Here is a 23,187-nt window from a genome sequence, read left to right as displayed (position 1 = left end):
TATTACCTATTCGCACATGTATCGTACGTTTTACAGTACATACCGCCCTTAAAATTTTCGACATAGTGACGTAATGTGCTAATTATCGCACTTGTGCGGTAAAGTAGCACCATATGTACTGTAAAGTAAGATATACCCGCACGTGGTATATTCGTAAAATAAACAGTTGAAATACAATGTAGTTTTTTTTTTAACATCAATTATACATATTTATCAAATCACGGCATTATAAAATGTCATTTTAAAATACGCAATAACATAATTCATTGTTCGATCAACTTGCTACTAAAAATTAAACACAGGATTTATAAGGATTAACACATTGACACTGCGACTTGCCAATCGCCTGGTGCAAAAGTGTTAAGCGTCGGCGCGAGCCTCTATTGACGTTTCGCTGACTGTGGTAAATCGAGATGTCAGTGTGTGAATCGTCTTATAGCAAAAAGTTAAAATGCTAATTCATATAAATACGTTACATGTCACAAAAACTGAACAACTGTTTTTCGTTGAGGAAGTAACGTCTTCGTATTGGCTGTGTACAGTCAGCAATACTATTAGCTTAGCACTTTTGCATATAAACTTCTATGCAGTGGGGGTACTTTTTCTCTGCAGCTGACTGTACATGATTGTGGTACTGCTAAGGCGGCTATATGGGACATTTGGCAGTTTACATTGATAAAACACAAGTTCATGTTATATATTTTGACGTAGTTTCTATAATATAAGCCCTGAGTCTACTGCGGACTTCGAAAACTGGAATTTGTTTTACGTTCAATATCTCTGTCCCTCGTGGCTCTAAATTCTTTACATTGTCTTGTTTCTGACATTGTGTCTTTTTCTTTTTAGCTATAAATACAAAAAATAATCTTAGAAAAAAGTTAAACCGACTTCAAAAAGGATAAAATAAAATATCATCCCGTTTTATAATTATGCGCTAGCAACTGATACGTTTGAAGTCGATGCCAAACCAAAACTTAAAAGCGTCTACACGCCGTCAGCTAGAATGCCAACCCTGGACGTGTAGTTCGATGAGAAAAAAAAGAACCAGTATTTAATTTGGCTTTGCACCGAATTCAAACGTATCAGTTGCAGGCGCTTATAAAACGGGATGATATTTTTATCCTTTTTGAAGTCGGTTTAACTTTTTTCTAAGATTATTTTTTGTATTTATTTACTATTTATTTACTTACTATTTAAGTTACTTTTTTTTAAGATTAATATTATTTTTCCATTTTAAGTTTTTCTTGTTTCAGAGTGATGCTGATGCATCATTCTGCAAGACTCGTTCCTGTCTGGTCAAACTGTCATATCATTAAACATTTTTTGCGCTTTGGGTACGTTTCAAGTTTCAAGATCTGAATCTAGCCTTTAAGATTTGAGGAGTTCTACCTCATGGAACCCATCGTCAGAACTAGACCTTAACTCAAAATGTTCCTTCAGAACTTACTTGCTTAATAACAAACATATTGAAGAGGACAACCCGCCAAAAGTGAAATATGCGTTGTTAAAGAGTCCCGTTCTAGTCACTTCATCAAATGACACTGTTTTGGATGAAAATGCTTGGTTTGTTGACGAAAATACTAAAATCGTTATATGTATGCCTATAAGATTTGAAGAGATCTCTGGATTCCTTAGTTATGGATCCCATCGTCAGAACTGGGTTTAACAAAAACGGGACCAACTAGGGACACTACATTCAAACAAAAAAATAATTTTCCAAATCGGTTCAAAAATGACGGAATTCTGGGGTAACATACATACAAAAAAAAAAACGAATTGTTTACCTTTTGAAATTTGTAAGGCGGGTAAAAAATAAAAATACGTTCGAATTGATAACCTCCTCCTTTTTGAAGTCGGTTAAAAAAATACAACTTCATCTCATTCTCATACCTACTTTAAATAACTTCGTTACATTTTGTCAAAAACAAACAAACAATGAACAAAACTTTGGAGGGAGGGCGTTATAATATAAGTGACAAAAAAGAGACACCGATTTTCGAATTACGAATACTAAGATAAGATTCCATTATCGACTTCCGCAGTAGCCCCGTGTACATTTCATTAGACAAAAAGACACTTGCCAAGTTTTACCTATGTAAGGTTGCAAACACACAATCTTTACTCATGGGCGCCCAATGTACTTCCGAATACTACTTTAACCCCACGGGGTAACATTGTCCACATATACAATTCCATCTAATGATTATGTTATTAAACTGCTTTGGTTAAATCTTCGCGTTACCTATTACATCATGCTGCCAAGGGCGTCTTTTAAAAAAACTTTAATTTTTAAGTCAGATTAGTTAACGCCGTCTGAGCTTACACACTTTGCATCTTTAACTGTCCCCAAACGAGGGATTATACCCACTAGTTACCACCAGATTGGTACCAGTGGTAACAACTGACTTTTGATATTTTTTTATTTATATTTATAATTTTTTTTTAGTTACTACCAAAATTTTGTCAGTGTTCAAAAATAATAAAAATGCCTAGATTTTTTTCTCAGTTTTTACTACTGGGAACAGGTGATATTTTATATTATTTTATTTGGTAACAGCTTGGTGGTAACTATTGGAAATAATCCCAAACAAGTATTGAAGTAGGTTTTCGATGCAGATTGCCCCTTCAAGTTCAAAAATAAAATTATCAATATTAAATAAACCTAACTAGCAGTATTATTGGCTGCCGGTGGTATATTTTCCTGATTCTTACTTTTCTTTTTATCAGATGCATTGTGTTTGTTCTTTTGCATTTTATACATCTTACACTCGTCCGCGCATTTCGTTGTTATAATGCTCCTGAAATACAAAATAACAATCCATGAATACAAATTCATTGCACTCGTGCCAATTTTGAATTCTAAAAGATTATTAGAAGTAAGTAAGTCAAAATATAATATCTCACAATCACATCTCGTAGCATTGACGGCGCAAAATAAAATTCGATTTGGGTTAGATACACTTCGCGACACCGATAGGTATTTTTGCAGCACAAATTTGCTGACTGTACTGTAGGTACTTTACCAGATCAGAGGTGTGAAATTAGGCTTTATTTACATTACAATAAGAGTCATGTAGTCTCAGCGAAATAGTGAAATATGGTATGTATAGGTAGATATATCGTCGTGATAAAGATGTTATTAAAGTAATACCTTTGTGCAACATGGGGCGTAAGTTAAATATTGCAAACGAGAGTATAGTTAAATCGCGACGGCTTGCCGGAGCGATTTATAGACTCGAGTTTGCAATATGATTACGCCCCGAGTTACACACAATGTTTTTCATCTCACTTGCGACACAAAAATGAAGTATAAAAACAAAAAAACTGTTAATTATAATACTAGAAACTTCATGACTCCCTAGGGAAAACTCTTTCTATAGTTCCCGCTAAGCCTGCGTGCAATTTCACATTTACTGAGCGAGTGTGATGAAAAAAGTATAACATATGGCATATGTAGGTAATGTTATATTAAGTATCTAAAAAATTACTAGCCATATTGGCCAAGGTGTACCTTAGTATTTCTAATTCTTAGAGTACCTTGATCGTAAATTGATGGAAATGTAAATTGTTTACTAACCTGACTAAATTATCCTTCACTTTAAATTTATCTGTAATTTCTATCACGATGTCGGAAACTATTTTCGGGTCGAGGCACATTTTTGCCGGTTTGTTCGTGAACGCCGGTGATTTCTTCCCCGTCAGGGAATGTGTTGCCAGTGTCCTGAAAATAAAAGTTGATAGTTTAAATTACTGACGATCTTGGCACCACTGCGTTGCCCACGCGGTAAGTAGTGCGTATTTGATTTTTTAAGTACGTTTGGGGACTAAAGGTGCGACCACACCGCTGCCTAAAAACGGTGACGGTACGGAATCGCAGTGACAGTGATGCACCGTAAGCGTACCGTTTTTATCGCATGCTCTCCGCACCGCTGCTTAAAACACGCCGACGGTGCGGAATCGCAATGACGCGTATCGTAAAAGTCACGATTTTATCGCATGCCCTCCTAGTAAAATCGTAAGGTTTACTTGTTTAAGTTGTGTTTTCTCACCGTCACGTCAGCGTATTTCCAAACCCAAGTTACGAGGGTTCAAAAAAACGACAAAGCGTTTCGAGAAAAGGTAGGTAGTGCCCTTGCGCTTCGCTTTGCTCGTCTTGGCAGGGGCACTACCGTGCCCCTAGATGTGATCTGAGACATTTCTTACTTTACAGCCCTAGGAATAATGTAATATGCTATTTCGGGATTTACTATCGATACGTAATGGAACCAGTGGTCAGACACCTGTGATCAGCTTTAGGTGTGTAATTGAGGATATAACTAAGTAGCGAATTATTTTTAATTGTCGTAACCTAAGCTCTGGTTTTTTATTCCGTACACTAAATGACGTTTCATGTGTAAGACATGACATTTCTTAGTACCACATGAAACGTCATTTTAGTCTACGGAATAAAAAAACAAAATATAGGTAGGTGATATTCAGGTAAGATAAAGTACAATCGTAGAGTTTAAAATCGTTTGAAATACCTTCGCGAGAATGCTGCCAACAATAATGTCCGTGTCGCGACAGTATAAGACTTCCAATTGACTTTTCTGTATTTATCTCTGTGTATCAACGTTGTTCCACTTCCAATTGGCACCTTAAATCAGGAAATACATAATAAAATAATAAATATAAATGTAATAACATCAAGCCCAAATTATAGTAAATTTGACTCGGTCCATTGTTTCCTGGTAGGTATAAGGTACTAAATTAAATTATAATTTATTTGCAGAACCACACCCAAATGCGACTATTTACATGAAGAAATTCCTCTATCATATTTTCTTATTTACCTACATAAGAATCATTCATGTCATCACTTTCCTTCCTGTAGTCAGATAAACAAATGAATAATAAAGCGACGGCGTTCATGAACCGCCATCATTAGGTCATCAATTAGGTACAAAGAAGTCACTTTTCCTCTCCCACTAAGCTTTAACGAGACCATGTGACGGCTACAAATATAAAGAGAAATCAGAAATATGATCTGGCTCACCCATTCGTTCTTCGCAGGTTTCGCGTTCTTTTTATCAACAGTTTCATATCTATTAGTGATTAACACGTTATCATCCGATCTATCCGAATATTCGCTGTCCATCATCCTCCCATCCCCTTGTGTGTCATTCGTATAATTCATCTCGTTCTTTATATATTCTGAATTATCATGAGTAATTTCAGGTATTTCGACTTCGATGGCACTCTGTTGGAAATCGGTTATATCGTTTAAATTGAAGTCAGGTTTCATCTTGCTTAATATCGTAAATAGTTCTTGAAACATAGATTTCATGCTAGTTATGAGTTCAGGCACGGATTCTTTAGAATCAGGGGCGTATTTTTTATTTGTATCTGTGTTGCCGTAATATCTCATGTCGTTTGATCTGCGATTCCTCATGGAGTTCTGTAGGGCGAGCTGCTGCATGCCGTTGGGGATGATCGCTTTGGGCCTGTGGGTTGGTGTGAGAACTTTTCTGCTGCTCTTGTTGGAATATTGACGTGCCGGACGCTCTAATTTGATTTTCTTGGTTTCTTCCACCTGAAAGTAGAACGTGATTAGAATTTTATATTGATTAAATTCAAATCTCCAATTTTGCTATTGGCTATAATTATGTACGCAATATTTAAACTATAGGTCGTTCGAAAAAAGTCAATTTAACATGTAGCCTTTGTCACCAGAACCATACGTGAAGACAAATACATTGACACATCATTTATCAAGATTGGCCCAGTACATACCTACTCGTACCTACTACGGTAGAATATACTACATTGCCATACCAACAATACATAGATTGCATCGCAGATAAGCACGAGTCATACACATAACGTATCAAAAAAACTTACACATAAACAACTCATATACCTTAATGAAATCATCAAAAAAATATTAATATATATTTCCGCACATCGTGGGAAATAAAATTATTCATATAAAAATTATTAATGTAAAAATTATTAAATCATTCATGTAAAATTTTCTTTCATTTCAATTAGCACATCTCGAACTTGCACAAAAAAGAGTATTCGAATTTAAACTATCGTGAGACATATTAACTTAACTAACTTAGCGGTTTCACACGTATCACTCGCGCGAGATGTTGTGTGTGTGTGCTAAAAATACGTATGTGAAACCGCTAAGTTAGTTAAGAAGAGTATTGTTTATAAAATGAACTAGAGATACTTAACACTTGTTAAGTAATACTAATAAATATACAAGTCTGCCGTTATTCATTACAACTTACCTCTTCGGATTCCTCCGAGCTGGACTCGCCCGTAGGTTCCCAGTCAGACGCACTCGGGGAATAATCGCCCTGCTCTTGCTCGTTTTGGGCGCTCGTGCCTGCGTTCTCCTGTGTTTCCTCTGCTGGAGGCTTCTCCAGCAGCTCTCGATCACCTAATTTGAATAGTAATCTAGTTTTTAAATAAATCAAAACAGTTCGTAACCGCAACCTAACTTATGTCAACTGTTTGACGTTACACATCTAACCGAAACAACAGATTTTGCGCGCAAAAAAAGAACATACTACCCTCTATTTTTCACTTGTAATAGTTTGAAAAGACGGGTGATCCCGTGATAGATCATAGATTGATTTGAATATTTGAATATACTAAAAGGCGATTTTTATTAATATTATCTTACATGACTTTATATTTAAAAAACCTAACTCTTGAATTACCACGGCAGTTTTCTCGAGAATTGTCTAGAATTTAGATTTTTTCGCCTAAGTATGCCTTTTTTTTTTTTAACGTTGGGGAAATGCGTTTACGCATGCCACCTGGTCCGGGGGAACCAGGAGGGATGACGGACTAACCAGAGGACTACCGTCTAAAACCACCAACGAGTGCCGAATCCGCCTTAGATGGGGTGCCGCAGGGTCGCTAAAAGCATTCGACCGCAAGCGCCCCGGCATACGCCTAAGTATGCCTGCGATATGGCCTTATAATTTCTTTGTTAGCACACGAATCACGATCTTGTGGCTTCACAGAAACGAATAGTTTGTTTTGTAAATGAAAATGGTCAAAGATAATTATAGGCCCGTAGGTAAGGCATATCCCGAAAAAGGTGCAATTGTCGAGTTGGGCCCATTCAAGCTTCGGCCCTTTGAGCAGGTATCAGAAAATACCTAAAAAACTATGGAAAGGAATGATGTTTTTGTTTTATAATATGGACCATGGACCCATTTGGTATCGTAAACTTTTATTAGTAAGCAAAGCTTGGTGCTTACTTATAACATAGTAGGTACCTACCCATATTTAGTTTTGTTATTCTAAACATCGTGGAAGTGTGGTTAGTATTATATTACCATTATTTTAAATCGGGTTATATATTATATGTACATGTAACAGGTAGGTAACATATTGTCATTAACCAATAATATTCTTTCTTTGAACTTTGAGAACCATGACGGCAATAATAGGTATCTTTTAAATTACTTTTTCCTAAATCAAACTACGTCTATGTCTGTTCATACATAATATGAAGGGTACACGGAAAGAACATGTCTAGTCACGGTGACAACATTTTGAGTTATCGCTGATTGAGAGGTAGGTAATTAACCATATTATTTTCGTGTAGTAGTGATTTTAAAGTCAGAAAAAAAAGAGTTACATTAATAATTGCAGCGGTAACCGAAGTTGTAACTAATAGTTCATTGAGGGCTCTATATTTTGAGATTAAAATCTCATTTTCTAAAAAAAAGTGACTAGACATGTTCTTCATATGTACTTAAACATAAAACAAAAAGTGTAAGTCAGGCATAAAAATTATTATTAATAGTAATATACCTGCCTGCCTGATATACCAACGCAGCAACGCGTCTTGTCATCTTGAGTTATAAACGCCGCCTGCTTACTTAAGTCGATGGTTAGCTTATTTTGTTAAAATAAAAGCACAAAGTGATTTTAATACTTTTTCACCACACCACCTGGTTAAGGGTGCTCTTGATTGTACAAAAACTGATGAGAAAGTTGCATTTTATCCACATGTGAGGCAAAGTAATCAGATCTAATTTTGAGTTGTTTCCTTATGTTGGCTGGTAGAATTAACTTTTAAGTTATGATTTTGAATGATAAATATTTAATGACAATCATATTGAATTGATTTGTTTTGATTTTGTTTGATATTCTACAGTTAGTATTTCCCTTGCGTTGGTGTGGTGAAATTTTTTTGTGGTTCACACGGTGCGAAAATTTGTTGAAACCCTCGCAACGCTCAAGATTCCGTTTTTAGAACCACTCGCTACGCTCGTGGTTCAATGTTGAGATCTTTCGCTGTCTGGGGTGTCAATGTTGTCAATATTAGCACGAGCGGTTAAACAATAACTTTGCACCCTTGTAAAACAAATAAATATTTTCTAGGAAAACAGAACAAAATATACTTAGCTACCAACTAAAATCTTTTTCTATTTAGAATTAATTTTAATTTCTAATCAAAACTATTTTGAACAAGTTTTCTTATTCTAACGCAGTACCGACATACTTACCTATTTCTAACGGTTTCGGCACCCTCGGCCCACCGTTGTAAATCCTGCTTTCTATTATTCGTAACACAATATGGTTGGAAAGCCCTCTATTCTATCTATGACTACGCTTTGTGCATTTGCTGCGCGGTGTTCCTTTGATCGGTTAGCGCGCAAATTCTATTTCAGGGTACAATCACGTGGTATTTGCGCGTCGAATAAATTTAATCTAAAATTTGAGTATGTATGTGTAATTTTTAATTATTAAATTATGCACTCTACATTATTAATAATTGTTTATAAAAATCGCGATATTATAGGTAGGTGTATCATAAAATAATATTGAACTGCGACCTAATTCTGGTTCGAAGTGCATTAAGCTTGCTTGGTTTAGTTTAAAAGGTTAGTTACTAGATACTAGTGTAATTGTTTTCTTATTTAGTAAAATAATCTACTAAGATTTATTTGATTTGGGCTTAGTCTTCAATGGGCGTCGCGTAGTGCCTATCTAAACAACGACCCACTGAATTGAGCACACTGATAAATTATCCTTTTATATGGTGGTTATTGTATTGTAACAATTAGTATCTACTTAATTCAATTAATAATCACACTCACGTGCACTCGCCACAACAGTTGCCGTCAACGGAGTTCCATTCTCCTGTTTCCCGATGGTCACCACCGTCCCAATCTTGAGCTCCTCACCATTAGGCAGGCTCTTCAGCAAATACCTCGCGTTCACCACACTCTGCCCTCCACTGTTCCACTCAACTTTCATCCACTTATCGGCCTTGGGTATCGACATGTTTCCCGCTCTAGGCCCGCAATGCGACTAGTCTATGTCGTCTATGAGCAGGTAAAAGTTTCATTACCGCACCCTATACTGCAACCCCCGCTCCGAACAATGAGATTTGCAGACCCGACAAAAAATGCATCCTTTTTTGCAGCCCGCTTCCTAGTAAGTTTCTTAGCGGAGCTATTGTTTGTGGAACCCTCGTTTCTAATGCGTCTGTCGGAAACTCATAAACTTGAGACAATGTGAGGGATAATTTAGGACATCTTTGCACCTAAGTAGGTGTGACCGGTTGAGTAAGTGGCGAAGAATAGGTAAACTAACTAGAAAACTATACATTCTAAAGTTTTTTTTAAATAAGCCTCCTTATTTCGGGTTACAAGAACGAATTGTTTGACACTTCATCTATATCTGACCAATAGATTTGACGATACGGTGGAACACACACGACACAAATATGTCAGATATAGTCTGCTAAAATTCCTTCTAGTTGATTTTCATTATTTGTAATAACGGTACAGTCGTCGAGTAAAATATATGATCACTGCAGCTGACTGTAGGTACCTACATACATTACAGGCGGTTATCATAGGGATAAGGGAGCCGTCTTATTTGGGAAATATGTGAATGTTCCCATACCTATTACTTTGTTGTAGTAACATTCACATATTTCCATTCCTTACGGAGTGGTCCACTTCAGGCTATCCTCTAGTTACTGTATCTACCTATCCGTGTCATGATAGTTATATCAAAAGTCGTAATGTGAGATCATATATACCATACCTACTGCTTTGTTCGAGGCGAGCTGCGTGGTAATTAAGCGATTGGAATACATAATCTTGGATGCTTAAGTTGCAGTGGTAATCTCTGCCCAAAATTCCGAAAATTTTGACATATTTACGTACTCCACCAGTCAAAGACGAAAAGTTCACCTAATTTAACTCTATTCTATTTTATTTTAATTCATAACTTGGGGTTTGCTTGCATTGCAGCAATTATCGCAAATGCAGTAAGTAATCACATTGGAAAACTCATGCAATTGTTTATCTTGAAACAGATCCAATCAAAGACTTCAGTTGTATTACTTAAAATAATTTAATTCTCATCTAAATCTAATATGTATCGATACTTAACAAGAAGAATCCTAAAATCAATAATCCAAAAACTTCAGCCTAACTTTTTAAAACATTTCAAATTCGCGCCAAAGCAAACCGCGCGACTTTTAAAAAGTTAAACAGTTCTCGCTGGCAATAAAATTGCATAAGAAATACCAAACTTATAATAAAATTAAATCTACTGAAATAATAATATTAACTATATTTTGTACATTCTAATTTTTATATAAATATTGTTTAGTCAATCAATTAAATATAGTCTGTCAAGGGACTATCTCATTTCAAACATAGACAGAGATAATAATACTATCTTTGTCTTACAAAAGAAAAGGATGAGTATAGTTTTTTTGTTCTTATTTACTGACAAGATTTGCTTGACCGACTATATTTGCAATTGTAACTCTTTTTTTAAAGTAACAACCATCATTGGCATAGACCAGAATATTGAGATTCTGCTAAAAAACCATGATCTCTATTTCCATGACATTAAAGTTGTTTTCACTTTGATAACAATAATGCTGTAATAAGTTGGTTGTTACCAAAGAATATAATACTCACTAAGAGGTTATTACTCGAATATAATATTAATTATATATATATATATATTTATTTAATTGACAAAACATGCTATTGCATACTTCAATAACATAAATTCCACCAACTTAACATATTATTTGTATAAATCTTACAATCTTGTTCTCCCTTTAATAAGGTATTTATTTAATATTGTCTTCGGTTACCGCGATAGTTACTCATGAAATAAAACTATGAAAACGGATTATATCGATATTGAATTTATAATACATCCCGACGTTTCGAACCCTTTATAGCGTTCGTGACACCCGTCACCCTTTGACCATTTTATTTCAAGGTCTATTTAAACGATTTTTTTCATGCAAGTACCTACTACATTTGCGATAAGCAGGGCAGTAAATCACAAGAAGCGTATCCGGCGTATCGTATCGACCGCCTGATGCTATGCGGAGTTGCGGACACCGAGGCCTATATGGGCTCATACAACTTCGTATTTGTTTTGTACCTAGTAGGTAAAATGTAAAGTACTGTGGCCACAACCTGATACTAAACAGGGCTATAACAAAAATCGAAGCTCGCAAATTGCGGATCTTTCTCCTGTAACTCTAATTGTGCCTTAATTGAAGTAAAGGAGAAAGATGCCCGCAATTTGCGAACTTCGGTGTCCGGTGTTCGCTGCAGGCCCTCTGGTTCACAGCGAGATCTGCTGAATACGTAAAGTATAAAAAGTAAAGTAAAATAAGTAAGTTTTCCAAACAAACGAAAATACAAATAAGCAAATCTTGTCAGTAGAAAAAAGCGGCAAATTTAAAAAAATGTAGGCGCGAAGGGATATCGTCCTGTAAAATATGTATTGGGACGGAGGAGCAAGTAATACACGTAAGCTAGTTGTAAGACTGATTCTTTATTCATCTACCCACACATATCAGTATATATATGACATCTCCCTTTTCATAAAGGAAATAAAACAATAAAAAAAATGACATGCTAAATCCATTAGGGGATTTTTAGATGATTTGATTACATGCAATTTTCATTACAAAATTATACATGCTTATTATTTTACTATTCACTAAAACAATCTATTTAACTATAACTAGGTTTTTTAATATTTTAAATTCTATTTTGTTTAGTTACAATATTTTAATAGTTGTATTAATTTATTATTAATTTTAAATGTATTATGTAACTTCTACATTTGGTAGTTTAGTATATTGTTATCAAATTTCGATTAACTTTTAACATTCATTACTATTATTAAATTTACAATATACTTAGAATATTCAAGAACCTATTGAAGTAATAATACAATTAATTTATTTTATATTACCTTGTACATTAACGTTATTTTTTATACAATTGTTCAGAGCGCATTTAGGTAGACAAGTACCTTTTCATATTTATAATATTTAGAAATCCTTATAATTCATTATTTTAAATGTACAACAATACTTGCAAAATCAGCTTATACATTAAGTAGTACATTGGTATAGCTTTTACATCTCTAGTCGCAGTTCCCTCGGTGCGTGTCGGTGTAACCCCAGCGATCAGGTGGTCTCACTGTCCTGCCATAACGAGTAACATATGAGTTGTTGTTTTGATTACACAGATTGCTAGATAAGCTAGTATTTAAATTAGTCTGGTTATTCGGGATGACAATATCATCGTATGATTGGGACCGGTTTTGAATATTATTGTTGTGTCGTTCAGAATCGGCAATCACGTGCCTACGGTTCCTGACTACGTCATTTCCGGTTTCTAAACGAATAAGGTAGGATCTTATTCCGACTATGTTTTCTATAGTCCCACTTTTCCACTCTTTATTTATGAGTGCTTTTACTTTTTGACCTATTTTTAACGATGGAAGATCATGAGCATGTTTATCGTAATAATGTTTTTGAATTATCTGCCTATCTTGCAACTTTTTTAAAATATTTTGCTGAAATTTAGATGTAGACACGGTAGACGCACATGGTACTATGCTACGAATTTTTCTTTGATATAGAAGTTCTGCAGGTGAAGGTATGTCATTACTTATAGGTGTATTCAAAAATTCGAGAAGTGCGAGATTGAAGTCCGAGTTAGTGTAAGTTGTTTTTCTTAATATGTTTTTTATCGTTTGTATACTTCGTTCCACAAGACCATTCGACTGAGCGTATCTTGGAGATGATGTAATATGTTGGAACTTCCAATCACTTGAAAATTGCTCAAAAAGTTCAGACCGAAATTCTGGCCCATTGTCTGATATAAATATAACCGGTATGCCCTGCCTTCTAAATATCGTTTTCAGATGACTAATTATTTTTTGTGATGTTAAAGATTTAATCTTGACAAGTTCAATAAATTTACTATAGTAGTCAACCAGTAATAAATATGACTCCCCATTATAATGAAAGATGTCTGCCGCAACTTTATACCATGGGTTATTTGGTACTTCGTGCGGAATCATCGTTTCTTTACAGTTAGACCTCCTATAGGATAAACAAGCCTGACAATGTGAAATCATATCGGCAATCTGCGAATTTATGTTAGGCCAGTAAATCGTTTCTCTAGCCCTTAACTTGCACTTCTCAACACCCAAGTGATTCAAATGAATTTTCTTTAACATTTCAGCCCGCATACAAGTAGGTATCACTATTCGAGTGCCTTTCCAAATTAATCCATAAGACCAGGTCAACTCATCTCTCACATCCCAATAACTACGTATATTTACATCCACATCATTTTTATTAATAGGCCATCCCTTTTTTATCATTTTCATCAGTTGTTGGAGTACGTTATCTTCGCGCGTGCATTTTTGTATTAATAAAAAATGTGTATCTGTGAGCGGGTTGCATGCGGTCAACGCACACACCTGCGCTTGCGCTTCCAGATGATCGCGCGGCTCTGTGTCAAGGTCAGCGCCCTTATTGTTATCACACGCCCGAGATAAAGTATCCGCTACGTATAGGTATTTACCGGGTTTATAAACAAGTTTAAATGTATACGGCTGCAACCTCATTAGCATTCTTTGTAATCTAGGTGGTGCGCAACCTATGGGTTTATTTATTATTGAAATTAGGGGCTTATGGTCTGTTTCTATTATTATATCGGAACGTCCGTATAAATAAGCATAAAATTTCTCGCACGCGTACACACAAGCGTATAACTCTTTTTCTATTTGTGCGTATGCTTGTTCTGTCTTGTTAAGCGATTTAGACGCATAGCAAACTGGTAAGTTATTTTGTAAAATGCAAACCCCTAGACCATTTTTGCTCGCATCAACTGAGACCGTTATGGGAATGTCCAGTGAATAATATTGAAGGACGGGCGGATTTATCAGGCACTGTTTTAGCAAGTCAAAGCTTTGCTGATGTTTTTCATGCCAATGCCACTCCACATCTTTTTTTAAAAGTTGGCGTAGCAAGTGTGTCTTATCAGACAAGTTTGGCACAAAACTACCTACGTATGTAATTAAGCCAAGAAACCTTTCTAGGTCCTTAACATTTTTTGGCTCAGGCATATTTCGTACAGCTACTACATGCGAATCGTCGGGCGAGACCCCATGTTCACTTATCTTGTGACCTAGGTATTTTATTTCTTTTAGGCCAACTTTACATTTGTCTTTATTTAATTTTATATTTATTTTACGACACCTGTCCAAGACTTTTCGCAATCGTTCATCGTGTTCTTCTTTGGTTTTTCCATAGACCAATAGATCATCGATGAACTGACACACGCCTTCTAAATCATCAAATTGTTCTAAAAGTTTTTTGTGAAATACCTCACTAGCTGACGATATTCCGTATGGCAATCGTAAAAATTTATACCTGCCAAAAGCAGTGTTAAAAGTGCACAAATCAGTGCAATCTGGGCTAAGTTTCACTTGCCAAAACCCTTGCTTAGCATCTAGAGTGCTAAACCATTTTGCACCTAATAATTTGGAAGTAATTTCATCTAGGGTGGGCAAACGAAAATGCTCCCTTCTTATAGCCTTATTTAAATCTTGCGGGTCTAGACAGATGCGAAAATCACCGTTCGGTTTTTTAGCCAGAGTCATACTATTCACCCAGTCTGTTGGTCCCTCGACCTTAGAAATTATATTCTGTTTTTCCATTTCTATCAATTTGTTTTTAACACTTTCCCTTAGTGCAATGGGTAATTTTCGGGGTGAATGTATGACTGGACGCGCGCTATCTTTTAACCGTATCCTGTACTCTCCAGGAAGACAACCTATTCCTTCAAATATGTCAGCGTAGTCAGCTAATATGCCGTGCTCGTTACTAGCATCTATCGACATTACGCGTTTTACTAAATTTAGTTCCTCACTAGCCTCACGACCTAGTACCGGGGGAGAATCGACGTCAGCAACAATATACTTCAATATATAGTTATTGCCCTTATAGTATGTTTTTAGATAGCATTTGCCAACTACTTTGATGCCGTCACCCGAATAACTTTTTAATTTCATAGACGTTTGCGTTAACTGTTGCATTGTAATATTAATGTTTTGCAAACTGTTTAAAGGTAAAACATTTACACCGGCACCAGTATCAATATTAAATTTGATTGAATTATCATTGATACAAAGTGTAACCGACCAATCAGTACTCGAAGTATTATTATTATGTCTTTTTACCTGATCACTGGAGGCTCCCTCCACAGCATACACCCGGCACATCTTCGCATAGTGATTATACCCATTGCAGCTGTCACAACGCACACCGTATGCCGGACACTTGTTATACGCGTGATTACCACCACATCTCGAACATACTTGATATGACCGCGAATGATGAGTCGAGACGTTACTATATCCAGGCCTTTGAGCCCTGTCCGCCTGTACGGGGACTGCAGCAGGAGCGCGACGACCTCTTCCACGTCCGCGACCGCGCCGGCGGCGCCCGCGCGGCTCCCAGGAGCCGGGGGCGGCGGCTGCGGGGGTGGGGGGCGCACTTCTCACCGTACGAGCTCCACAAGGACAATGCGAACTGTTTACCCAGTTTACCGCTTCCTCAACGTCTTCATGTCTATTTGTACCAGAATTCGTGCTCAATTCATGAACATGATGTGTCTCCGATTCTGGTTTTATAGTACTGGCTTGCACCTGCGACATCTCCACTAAACGGCAAATATCCAACGCAGAGCTAAGTTTTAAATCTGGCTCCCTTAATAAACGTTCACGCAGAGTAGTATTTCGTATACCGCAAATCAAACGATCTTTTACAAGGTCATCACATAAGTCTTTGAATCCACACTTGGCAGCCATTTTAGTAAGTTCAAAAACGTATTGTTCCGCTGATTCTTGTGGTTTCTGTTCCCTCGTGAAAAATCTATGCCTCTCCACTGTCGTGTTAGTTTTAGGCAAAAAGAAATCGTCAAATTCTTTTAAAAGCGCCTGCAAGGTCGTTGGTTTCACTTTAAATTGCTGATATACCTCTCTGCATTTGGGTCCGATGACGTGCAATAAAATATTAGTTTTCACCTTTTCTTCTTTTTTATGAAGTTCGCATGCCTCACAATATATGTTAAACGCATTTTTCCAGTTTTGCCACGCCTTACTCAAATTTCCCGAAGTAACACTTGAAATATTGTTCTCAAATAGAAACGGCGCGGGTGGTTGTAACACAGCTTCCATTGTTCATAGGTTAGTTTAATTTCACATAGGACATACACTTATTTTATGCACTTAACACTCAATTTCCTTATGACACCGGATACGGACCGTAATTTAGTGTTATATAATTCAGATTTCACGTAGATTTAATCGACTGCGCCATGTAAAATATGTATTGGGACGGAGGAGCAAGTAATACACGTAAGCTAGTTGTAAGACTGATTCTTTATTCATCTACCCACACATATCAGTATATATATGACAGTCCCATAGAAAATTTGATTTTCGCGCCTTTTCCTACTGACAAGATATGCTTGACCAACGGTAGGGAATAGAAAAAATGTGAGACTGACAAGGACAAACAATAATAACGCTTTCTCTGCTACTCCTACTAAAAATTCCAAAAGTGCATCTCGTTGATCTCGTTCGGTCATCTGGCCCCTCCCCCATTTCATATATTATTGTTCCTCTATGGAAAATAGTGAAAATACACATATAGTTGGTCAAACCAAATTGTCAGTAAATACCATCAAAATAAACTATACTCATCATTTTCTTTTGGGTGCTAGTACTAATGTAAGACAAAGATTGTATGTGATTCTCTCTGTCTATGTTTGAAATGAGACAGTCCTTTGACAAACTATAGAAAACAAAGATAAATTAAAGAGCTGAAGGGGACGGAGGAGGAGTTTGTCAAAGGACATTTCAAACATAGACAGAGTGAGAGAGAATCACATACTATCTTTGCCTTACATTAGTACTAGCACCCAAAAGAAGAAAAGGATGAGTATAGTTTTTTTGTTCTTATTTACTGACAATTTGGTTTGACCAACTATAGTTTATTATTCAAGTAGGCATATTACAACGCGCTTATGAACGTCAAATAAAGCTACGCCGGCCCTAACCCTAAGGGCCCTCCGTAGTATCTTCTTAGTAGTTTGTGGGCCCTCCACACTCATGCGCGAAGCCGCGATTCGCGCATGAGTGTTGAGGGCCCTCTACACCAGTACACCTCTGCCTCGAGAAGATTCAAAAGACGCGTTTTGCCATGAATCTAGTATAACTGGATTGGTCATGAGGGGTGGGGGAAAATGACCGAACGGGATAGTCTTATGTATCTTTCAGTAGGAGTAGCAGAGAAAGCGCTGTTATTGTTTGTCCTTGTCACAGTTTCACTTTTCCACCGCTGCCACAACCGAGGTTGTGGCAAACAAATAAGTACGTGACATGTCATGTTTGTTCGTTGCTTGTTTAATTATCGTTGTTTTGTATGAAATTGTGCTTTCTCTTATGAAATATAGCGATGGTTAGCGTTTTGAATGCTTGAACTTTGATAAAATACTGGTGAATTGTTCTGTAATCGGCTGTAATAGCCGCTCTGAGCAAAAATATGAGATCATAACCTTTCACACGTAAGTACGGTATTTTACACCTTCCTCTTAACGCAATATGTGAGAATAACATCGTAAAATTACGTTACACTCAAAGCAATGTAGAATCAAACGATTTCAATAAAAATATCACAATTATTTACGCAAATTAACAAAACATTATTTGTAAAATTATCCGCCCAAATTACGTAGGTAGGTAGGAGTCTGAGGTCAGCCATTTTTAAACTTCTTCTTAATTTAGCTGCATAACAATCATGTTAGGGATACCAGATGAAAATATCATAATTTTATGGGTAATTTTGACCTCGAAGTTTTTTCGTACTTCTAATTCCAAAAAATAAATAAACAAATGTTGTGAAGATTAAATGTGGTGTACATTAATTGGTGTGATTGCGATTTGTGATTTCTTTAAATTAAAACCCATAAAACATTTTATTTTACGTTTTATTTACTAAACATGTTTAGTTTTGTACCACCTGCGCGAATTATAGGAGGTATTTCATTGTTTATACGCCTAAAAAAACGGCCCATAGACATTTTATTTAACAATTTTTTAATACCGTCAAACAAGCTAACTTTGCCTCCAGGGTAATCGCCCCAACGTGATATCAAATATTGGGGTAATTTTTACCAATATGGTATCCCCACGTTTATGGCGTCATCTATGTCTATCCCTTACGGGCGCACGCGTATAGCTGGTCTAGCAGGTCTAGCGTTTTGCGCAAGAAAATACTGATGTGAAATGTCATATAGGTATTAGTGTCCAAATTATGCACAAGAATTCAACTGCAGGATTCTGTTAGGATAAACAATATTTTAAATAATTTTGCGATCTACAGAAAAAACAATTTACACAGAAATAATATTTTTTTGTGTTTACATGAATACTGGGAACCAAAGAAATTAACTTTGTTAAAATATTTTAGTTTGGACCTCAGGTTTGGACCGCATAATTTCGAATTCGAACTTGACATTGACGTAAGACATTTGCATTCTGCACAAATCCGATTCCCATGTGAGAATGTTTATGTTTAATTTGTATTTCTCATAATAAAAGTTTAGGTACTAATACTTATTCTGAGTTATTACTTTTTGTTAGTAACCATTTATAGTTGGGTTGGGCTTTTATCAGTATATGAATAACTTTTCTATTCGCAATGGAGGCTGCTACCTTAAAGAAGAAATCAACAGGTCTTAGCAAAGGGAAATTAAAAAAGACAATCAAAAATGTGTTATGCCGCCCGGATTCTATAAATTGGTATGTATTTAAATCTAAACATTCGTTCTTTAGTCTATTACGGAGAATTTAAATGATTAACTTAAATCATTTGGGTTTTTAGGCCAGTTGTATCAGAAGAAAACGCCAAAGATTTAAGTGCGTCTTTAAGGAATTATAAAGTGGAGATTCCGGAATTTAAGAAGTTGAAATGGGACATACTAAAGAATATACCTAAAGAAGAAAGGCCAAAGCCACCACCGATTAAGTAAGTAAATAAAATTGTCTATTTTTGATAATACTTCCTTTTATTAATATTAATAAACATAAACAAAATATAAACAAATAAATATAAACAAATAAATTGCGTTTGATTTGCGTTATATATTCAAGAAAGCTGGAGTCACTAGTAGTGGTTCTAAATATTAACATATTCTCCGGTGATACTTACGACAGCTTTACTGCTAAATCTTAGTTTAAATTAAATTGGCAAGTAAGGCTAACAGCGTTACTGCCGCCGACGGTGTTAACACACTCACTATGCTGACATCCTTAAAGTAAAAGGCAGAATTTCCTTCAAGAGTAGCAGACATTAGCTACCTTTTAGTTTGAGGATGGCAACTTGGCACTGAGACAAAACACCACAACCCCAAAGTATGCTTAACTATGTGTTGCTAATTGCTGCAGCAAGTGTTTTGATGACACAAGCCATGTGAGTGTGCTGTTTATAGATAGCTTTTTTGTCTTTTGGTATAATCAAAAAACAATTATTTTCAAAGGTAAACTGCAATTTTCTATAAACAAATGATTCGAGTTTCTTACTTAAGTATTTCTGAGTAGACTGTCAAACCCCATGTTAAAGGTCATACCAAATATGAGTAAAGCTAAGAACTTAATTTTCTGAGTAAAGACTCAAACCCTATGGTTAAGGGTGTACCAAATGTGAGGTTATTATTTCATGAATTTTAAGTAACAATGTTTTGCTTAACAGAAAACCAGACGGCCTGCTATTTGGATTAAGACATTGCTCTGAAGCTATTGTAAGCAAAAATTGCTCTGCGTTAATGGTTGATTCAGAAGTACACCCAAAACCTATTGTTCAACCCATAATAGAAGCCTGCATAACAGCTGAAGTGCCTGTTGTCTGCCTTAAAAATTTGAAGGAACTATCTCTCAGCAACTTCGGTGTCAAAACTGCCTGTCTAGGTGTTAAACAGCATTGTCTAGAAGAAATCTCTAAAAAGATTAGAGCATTAGCAAAAATGTGTGCTCCAATGCAACCAAAATCAATTCAAAATGTAGAAGTGACTGTCAAAAGTGAACCACAAGATACCAAAATGACAGACGGACCAAACAACACTGAAATAACAAATTACCTCCTAAAACGAATATCTAAGAAAACCAGAATCTTTGTACCTCCATCTGATACTGAGACCAAAGGGGTCGAGAAAAAATTCATTGGACAAGATTTCATAGAATTTTTTGGAAAAATTAATAAAGAAAATACCAATGAGGTAAAGAACTTTGAACATGCTTATAAGAATATGAAGCTAAAAAGAATTACAAATAATCCAAACAGGGTGCAAATGGGAAAAAAAAGGAAAATTCATAATACCAAATAATAAGAGAAAAAAACTTTATTTATAATAAGAGTAATTGCTATAATGTCAAAAAAGACATGCTTATTTATGATGAACATTCCACAAGGAATGAAGAAAGCAGTTTCCAAAACTTATTTATTTAAATAACACCTTTGAAAACCAGCAAATTTTATCAACTTTAGCATACATTCTATATCTACAGTTATTAATGTTGGGTAGTTGATTGTTGATAAAACTTGGCTTACTAATTACATTAATTTATCACACAGTACTCCACAAAAGCATTATAAATAATTCAATCCCTCTGTGCAGTACTGCATGTGGATAGATATATTTATCTTACGCTTCAATCGATGCATTGCATTTCATGTTTTAACAGTTCAATTTAATAAAAATCAAACATAACAAATTTGTTTTTAATTTTATTAGTATTATCTATAAAGTAGTGACTATTAGTCCACATTGATGTCTGGCCAAAACTTACTAAACCTACGTTATTTATAGAAGATAGTAGTGACAAGTTGGAAACACTAGTAACACAAAATAAAAGTACCTATACATAACAAAAAACTTTAAATCTTGTGCTATTAGCAGAAATACAATTAAGAAATTTCCAATATATAAATAATTAAATTATTTGATTATTTGATAAATATATAAAAATATTTTCCTATTACAAACAACCAGGAAAACATACAGTAAAAGTAAGCTGATATTTTACAATATCTTGATTTGAACTGATACATAGTACCAATTTTTTTATAAAATCTCATGTCTATCTAGGTACCCTAGATTAACCTTTGCGATTACATAAAAATACTATAATATTTTTGCAATCAACAAGTTCCAATGTGATACAGTTCACTGGAATATTAACAATTTGTAAACAGTGATGAGTGAGTGATTTATTAGTGATGTGATGACAAGGCGCGCGCTTAGCGTTCGATGTTAGTGATTATCGCATAATCCATAACGCCGTTTACTGGACGACCTTACAGATTTATCCATTTGTACATCCTTCGGATCTACTCATACAACAAAACTATTTAAATAACGCCGTACACTTCTCAGAAGGACACGACTAAAACGATTTTAGAGAATGTAAAAAGTGTATAAATGCTACCGACGTAGTAAAACCGATATTGGCACGTGCTTCTTGTCGCACCAACAAGATTCCGCATCCACTTAACATTCTCGGGCTAACTATAACGTAGGTCCGAGCGAACGAATGTCGAGCGTGCATAACTCATCCAACGAGTTCGAATGTAGATTCGATTTCGATTCGAAATCGATTAATTCAAACCGATGTGTGTCAGTGTGGCGGTACCCGCGCCTCGCTGGGCCTGTAGCGCGCGAGGATGATCGCGCACATGGTCTGCGGGTCCGTCTCCTCCGGGTACGTCGCCATGGCCTCCGCCACTTGAGCTTCGGGAAAGATGCCGGCTAGATGGAAGTGCATGCGTCTTCTAGCTTCCCAGTGCTGTAGGGCTCCTTCAGAGGAGCAGGGAGAGACCATGGGACCCGGATTGAGTGCCGCGGCTGCGCCTACGGGAGCGGACGCCACTCGTGCCGCCGCCGCATGCAACCTCGGATCGCAGGCAGGGTTTAGAGTCAACTGGCGCGCCAGCTTACGATGGGGGTTGGTGTCTTGCTGGGAAGGCCCGGGAAGCATCTGCGCTCGATCAAAGTGCGTCGCGAGCGCCGCGTCAGATATCCTCGGTGCGGCCGAGTGTGCTCTCGCCAGCGGCCGTTTGATTTCAGCCGGGCGCCCGCCGGGCGGCAAACTCAGCGTGTGAAGATCGCGAGCTTTGAGCGCTCGTGCGGCACGCTCTGATAATTTCTCGGCGACGGATTTATGAGGCCGACCGAGGCGTTCCGGGTGATGGAATTTGCATTTGTTACCGTACGTGCATTTCCTGCCGTACGGGCACGCCGGGGGCGTCAGCGCCGGGTCTATCCTAGAGGGCGGGCCTCGGAGAAACGCGTCCAGCGTCGGTCCGGACCTGCCTAGCGGATCATCGGGGGGCATGAAGCGGTCGTTCACGAACGAGTACATGAGTAGCCGTTCTTCTACAATTTTTCTATAGCCAGGGTTTTCAGCGACGAGGTCTCTGTAGTTATCGTTGGAAACTACGATGCCGTTGGTTTCCAAGGCTAGATTGAGAACGTAACGGTCGTCATAGCAGATGAGACGTTTGCCTCCGACTTGTCTGCTAGGCGTGTATACCAGCACTCGGTCCCTCTCGAGTCTTTCCAGGGAGTCTCTGTCCGCGACTGGGTTGTCTGGTCTGGACGCTTCTTTCCTCCACTTGGGCACGAACACGATGATGTCCTTGTGTCCGCGCGCTCGGAACCAGTCCACGCAGATCTCGATGCCGCGGCACGAGAACACCTCCTTGTTGCCATGGCTGAAAACAAACACGACCATCAGTACAAGTACGTGTCA

The 23,187-nt window shown here is 36.9% G+C and overlaps 4 protein-coding genes across 5 annotated transcripts in view; 1 reads left to right on the top strand and 3 right to left on the bottom strand.

Moving 5' to 3' along the window:
- Positions 1-7: 7 nt before the first annotated feature.
- On the bottom strand, positions 8-9,555 carry LOC134746554 (uncharacterized). Its single transcript, XM_063680967.1, has 6 exons — positions 9,114-9,555; positions 6,279-6,430; positions 5,036-5,572; positions 4,524-4,636; positions 3,578-3,721; positions 8-2,798 (listed from the first exon to the last, which is right to left on the bottom strand). Exons 1-6 carry the CDS (start codon positions 9,298-9,300, stop codon positions 2,663-2,665), a joined length of 1,269 nt encoding a protein of 422 aa, XP_063537037.1. The 5' UTR covers positions 9,301-9,555; the 3' UTR covers positions 8-2,662.
- Positions 9,556-12,441: 2,886 nt separating this feature from the next.
- On the bottom strand, positions 12,442-16,769 carry LOC134746896 (uncharacterized). Its single transcript, XM_063681468.1, has 2 exons — positions 14,573-16,769; positions 12,442-12,502 (listed from the first exon to the last, which is right to left on the bottom strand). The coding sequence occupies exons 1-2, from the start codon at positions 16,552-16,554 to the stop codon at positions 12,442-12,444; spliced, it is 2,043 nt and encodes a 680-aa protein (XP_063537538.1). The 5' UTR covers positions 16,555-16,769.
- Positions 16,770-18,917: 2,148 nt separating this feature from the next.
- On the top strand, positions 18,918-20,762 carry LOC134746552 (uncharacterized). The gene is made up of 3 exons (XM_063680965.1): positions 18,918-19,182; positions 19,265-19,408; positions 20,132-20,762. Exons 1-3 carry the CDS (start codon positions 19,082-19,084, stop codon positions 20,760-20,762), a joined length of 876 nt encoding a protein of 291 aa, XP_063537035.1. The 5' UTR covers positions 18,918-19,081.
- Positions 20,760-23,187, bottom strand: part of LOC134746551 (probable ribonuclease ZC3H12B) — a 28,499-nt gene continuing 26,071 nt past the window's right edge. For both annotated transcript variants that reach the window (XM_063680963.1, XM_063680964.1), the window contains exon 4: positions 20,760-23,149. In XM_063680963.1, the coding sequence (XP_063537033.1) occupies positions 22,054-23,149 (1,096 nt within the window). In that variant the 3' untranslated portion in view covers positions 20,760-22,053. The remainder of the gene's footprint in view (positions 23,150-23,187) is intronic.

The sequence above is a fragment of the Cydia strobilella genome, chromosome 13 (genome assembly GCF_947568885.1).
Source record: "Cydia strobilella chromosome 13, ilCydStro3.1, whole genome shotgun sequence".
NCBI classification, from domain to species: Eukaryota; Metazoa; Arthropoda; class Insecta; order Lepidoptera; family Tortricidae; genus Cydia; species Cydia strobilella.
Note: the sequence above shows the minus strand (reverse complement) of the source record. Positions and strands in the feature narration are given on the sequence as shown.